At 40.6% G+C, this 5,068-nt stretch overlaps 1 protein-coding gene across 1 annotated transcript in view; it reads left to right on the top strand.

Moving 5' to 3' along the window:
- The window catches only part of MCL1 (myeloid cell leukemia 1), a 5,197-nt gene extending 1,422 nt beyond the window's left edge, over positions 1 to 3,775 (top strand). Inside the window, exons 2-3 of the mRNA XM_006755728.2 lie at positions 7 to 210; positions 885 to 3,775. Of these exons, the coding sequence (XP_006755791.1) occupies positions 7 to 210; positions 885 to 1,001 (321 nt within the window). The 3' untranslated portion in view covers positions 1,002 to 3,775. The remainder of the gene's footprint in view (positions 1 to 6; positions 211 to 884) is intronic.
- The last annotated feature ends 1,293 nt before the right edge of the window (positions 3,776 to 5,068 follow it).

Raw genomic sequence — 5,068 nt, 5'->3', positions numbered from 1 at the left:
GTCAAGTCTTTGTCTCGCGTGATGGCTCACGTGTTTAGTGACGGAGTAACAAACTGGGGCAGGATTGTGACTCTTATTTCTTTTGGTGCCTTTGTGGCCAAACACTTGAAGAGTATAAACCAAGAAAGCTGCATTGACCCGTTAGCAGAAAGCATCACAGATGTTCTCGTAAGGACGAAGCGAGACTGGCTAGTGAAACAAAGAGGCTGGGTAAGTTGGCTTTGAGGTCCTAGGGGGGACGCGGGGTGGAAATGGGACGGAGGGTTTGAGAGGGGAGGTGGGGGGTAGTAGCTGAAGGTGGTCATGATGCACGACTCGGTTTTCATGCTCGAACTTACGGACCTCCGGTTGCCTGATGATGGCGGAAATCGTGAATCCACAGAGACAGTGGTATGACTGTCTTTAATTTGTTGCATCAAAAACCCTGGTTTCCTGTAGGCTATTTTGCTGGATACCGAGTCCTTTTTTGATTAAGGTATTACATATGTGTCCTTATCCTACCATAATCTTCCCACCCCCGACCTCCCCAACTCATGCCCTCACCCCCCTGTTATCTGTGTCCATTAGTTAGGCTTATATGCATGCATACAAGTCTTTTGGTTGATCTTGGATACTGAGTCTTGCTTTTGTTATTTTATTATAATTCAGTTGGATACTCGTAACACCAGTGGATTCAAATTACGAAGCAGTGTTACCTGGGGATAGTGAAATACATTCTTTGCTGCACACCCACCCTCATTTTAAGTGAATGTCTCTTGCAGCTGGGCCGGCGGGGGAGGGGGCGGGGTAAATAATGGTTCATAGTTTCCTGGAGGCGGGGCTTAGATTGTAGGTTGGTGGAAAAACCCCATACCTGAAAATGTGCCTTTCTTTTTGTTTTCTAGGATGGGTTTGTGGAATTCTTCCATGTAGAGGACCTAGAAGGCGGCATCAGAAATGTGCTGCTGGCTTTTGCAGGTGTTGCTGGAGTAGGAGCTGGTTTGGCATATCTAATAAGATAGCCTTTTAAGTGAAATAATTGACTCTTAACCAACTCCAGGCACCAGATCCACATCTGCTGTGAAAACAGTGTATTTATGAAGTTGGACTTAAAAGCTGTCTAGGCTGTAACCTCCAAGCAAAGTAGAAAAACAAGTGGCAAGAGGATTGTGGCTAATCGGAATAAATAACATCGAAAAAGTAGTCCCCATTGAAGAGTCACTGTCTAAAAGAAGCAAAGTTAAGTTTCAGCAACTGGCAAACTGTGGGAGGCCCTGCAGGAGGACTGTTAGATTTAGTGAAGATGGTAGGGTGGACTTGCTGTCCTTGCCTAGAACAGGAGAGTGGCCAGTAGCCAGGCTAGTCATACAGAGTTCATTAAATATGCCCATTAATTTCTATAGTGTTAACAGAGAAGCACTAACAATGCCAGTGAACTGTAAAGTGGATTTAAGCTATAATAGAAATATGACTAGAAGCCTCAGTACTGTACAACAGAGTGTGAGGGGGGAAGCTTTTTCCTCTGTATGGCTTTCCCAGGTGTGCTTCTGGAAGAATAGAAAGTCCAAGTGCTCAGGACTTTATACCTGTTCTACTTTGACTTGGTTTGAGTGGTTTAGTTTGTTAGTCTTGTAATGGCCACAAATACTTGACTTAAGGCTCAATAATTGTAGTTACAAATGTGGATTATCCTCAATTTTTAAGATAAAAACAACTTGTAAATGTGTTTGTCTGTAAAAATTGTATATATTTTTACAGAAAGTCTATTTCTTTGAAATGTAAAGGCACAAGAGTAGAATTTCCATTAGTTTTTTTCATACCCTTTTGAAATTTACAATTTCTATAGTTAGGAACCTATTTCTTACAGCTTTTCTATCCTAAACTTTGTCCTGGTCAATTCTAGATTGTATACAGAACCAGTTGATGTAATTGTATGCAACCTGGTTGTGATGGAACAATTCTGATTCATAACTATGCAGGCTTTAATTTTCCTATCAGACTTTGGTGAGTATTCCTTATAGGGCTTTTTTTTTTTAATCTGGGTTGAGAAATTGGGTAATGGAAATTCTTTCACTTGGTTACATGTAGATTTTCAATAATTGAGTCAGTTTGTTTTAGGGGGCTGCGGGTGGGGAGTGGGGAGCAGGCCGATGATTTACAAATAATGAGCTCTGATTGGGCAACAACTTGTTTTGAGTTCCTTCTGTTGGACCTAGCTTAACTGGTGAAATTTGTGTTCATGAGCTCATCTGCAAAGCTTTTAAAGAGATTTTCAGCTGTTCCAAATGGGATTTACTAGCCGTGTGTGTATAAAAAGACCTCATCAGGTGGATGAGAGACGTTTGATCCCTTTGCTTATTAATAAGTTGTAAAATGATGGCTTTGAAAAGCAGACTATAGTCTAACCATGGTGCTATTTTAGGCCGGCTTGTTAAACACAGGTCTAAGCCTAACATATAAATAAAGCAACTACTTAATTGTTTCATTTCTATAAATGATTCCCAAACTTTGTTTTTAAATTTTTGCATTGCATCCCTTCGGATTTCAGAACTTGTTCTGTTGAACTTACCATTTGTTTCCTATTTTTCCTTTGAATTATTTGCTGCTTGTCCTGCTTCCTCTGCAGATACTTAGATAAATTCCTCCATCTTTACCCTGCCATCCTGAACTCTAGCCTATCTAGTTTTGGGCACTAGGAGCCTAAGTAACCGCCCCTATAGGAGTCCACAGACCTTTATCCTTCATGAATTTTATCCTTGGTAGTACAATGGGCTCTGTGACGACAAGTCATGGTCATGAGGTGGGAGAAGTCCCTTTTCCTTGGACCGGTACCTTTTTGGTTTTAGCTTTTCCTACCTTTTGGGGGGAGGGGAGGGAATTTCAAACATCCTCTTAAAAATTTTTAGAGGGGAGACTATCATACATGACTTTGTCTAGATTCCTTTGAATATGATTGTTTAAAATTGTAGAACTAGGTACAGAGTGCTGTAAAGGCTACTGGTCAAGCTAAAGTAAGCAATGTTGGAACTAGGGTCATTTGAAAGCGTCAGCCTCAGAACGTGATCTTTAGTCTGTGGACTCCAGATAAAAATAGGCATGAATAAAATGACTAAGAATGTAATAGGGAAGAATGCCCTGCCTGCCCATCTCCGAGCCATAAGGTCATCTAGCTAGAGCTATTTTTACCTATGTATTTATCATTCTTGATCATAAACCACTTATTTATATCATGTCTGTCTCTAAGGACCTAAAAGCACTTTATGTAGTTTTTAATTAAACTTAAGATCTGGTTAAGGTGACTAAAAGGCCTGTCTCCCCATATCCAGTTGTGGAAACGAATGCATAGATGTAAGTTGGTGGCATTTAGGGGCCCAATTTACTAGGTGTGACTGCTGAAATGAGGATCTTAGTATTGTTTGTGAGGGCTTCGGGAGCCCAAGTGCTTTGGGAAAGGGTGGATGGTTTTATAGGGAGAGGAGGCACTTGTTCTAAGTGCTGACTAGCTACATACTTGAGGCAAATCCTCCCAAATGGGAAAGGAGGGAATGCTTGGGAAGATGGCTGTCTCAGCAACTTCTGTCTTATGCTTCTCTCAGGGAAAAACCTTCAGTCCTCTAGTGTAACATTCTGTAGGGGTGGACACCTTGGTTCTAGTTAAACAGCTGCTGTTGTTAACAGCTGTACCATTGGGGTTAGGACCAACTACAAGTTAAATGTGGGCTGTAAAATGTAGTGTGTTTCCCTAACTTCCTGTTTTTTCCTGAGAAGAAAATAATAAATCTTTATTCAAATGCAAGGTGTGGTATGGGTGTTTTCTAATCTGTTGCCTGTCTTCCTTCCCCATCTTAGGCAAGCATTTTAGGAAAGTCAGCTGAGCAAATAAGTAAAGGTGAATTAACAAACAAAAGCAGCCCCATAAAGCTAATTTGCCTTAGAGCAAAGGACAGTTCCCTTCCTTTCATTCAAATTAGAGATGTTGGCTTTTTAATTAAATGTATTACTGTTGTACTTTGGAGTAGTTCCTGTACATTTTAATGCAAAAATTGTAATTTCTGTTCAGATTTTCTTTCGGTCATCAAATGCTGGTATAATTTTGATGTCAGAGGGTTCGATCTCCCTGTCTCTAGAAGAATTAACACCCAAAGTTAAGGGTTTTAATAAGATTCTTGGTAGTAACATTTCAGTACTTTTCCCCTTTCCTCTGCCAAAAGAAGTGAGAATAAGCAACTCAGTTTCAGAAATGCTATCCTGTATTTTCTGCTAGCCTAGAGTCACCATGGAAATGTGCAAATAGGAGGTTTGCATATTGGTTTTGAGCCCTGAGCACAAAATGCTAATGTGTAAGCAGGATTCTGTGCTTTCCCCCATAACTACCAGACAGCAACATTTTATTGCAAAGAAAGGGGTTTTTGTACAAGTGCGTACCCAAGGAGAGGGGTGGAGGGTGGGTAACAGGACACAAGGGCCCAAACCTTGCTTGGCCTGAGCCTGAAGAGTTTTATTATTCCCAGTTATATGTTCTGACATGAAGCCATGTCTGTGGCAATATTCCTTAGTGGAACACCCCAAAACTTGGGTAACCAGGTACCATGAGTCACTGAGCAAGTCAAAATAACACTTCCCTTCATTTGACAACCAGACTTTCAGTTCCTGTTTTGTGACTAGAGCCACTTCACACTATTTCAGAAAGTTTCAAGAACTTGACAGGTGGGAAATTTTACAAAAATTTAAGTGAAATAACTTGTTCCAGCCAGATTCCCAGAACACACAGGCCATTAATTCCTGGGGTTCACGATGATCAGTTGAATCTTAATTTATCCTAAGGACCTAACTTGTCAGTGATTACAGAACTTTGTCTTCTTGAACCCTCCCACACTGTTCAGAGGGTTCTGGGATCCAAGTTTTGAAAACTTTGTCCCTCTTTTGTTTCAGTGTTCTCTTAGTTATGTGAAGCATGTGGAACAGTAAGGGTTGGGAATCTGCCTCCAGGCAGAAGTAAAAGACCTTTCTGAGAATTCAGTGTTATTTACTAAAGATTCTTGTGAAGTAAAATATATATATATATATGAGTGGCAAACTTTTGTTCCCA

Source organism: Myotis davidii, unplaced genomic scaffold (genome assembly GCF_000327345.1).
Source record: "Myotis davidii unplaced genomic scaffold, ASM32734v1 scaffold653, whole genome shotgun sequence".
Classification (NCBI taxonomy): Eukaryota; Metazoa; Chordata; class Mammalia; order Chiroptera; family Vespertilionidae; genus Myotis; species Myotis davidii.
The sequence above is the reverse complement of the archived record's forward strand: the minus strand, read 5'-3'. Positions and strand labels throughout refer to the sequence as shown.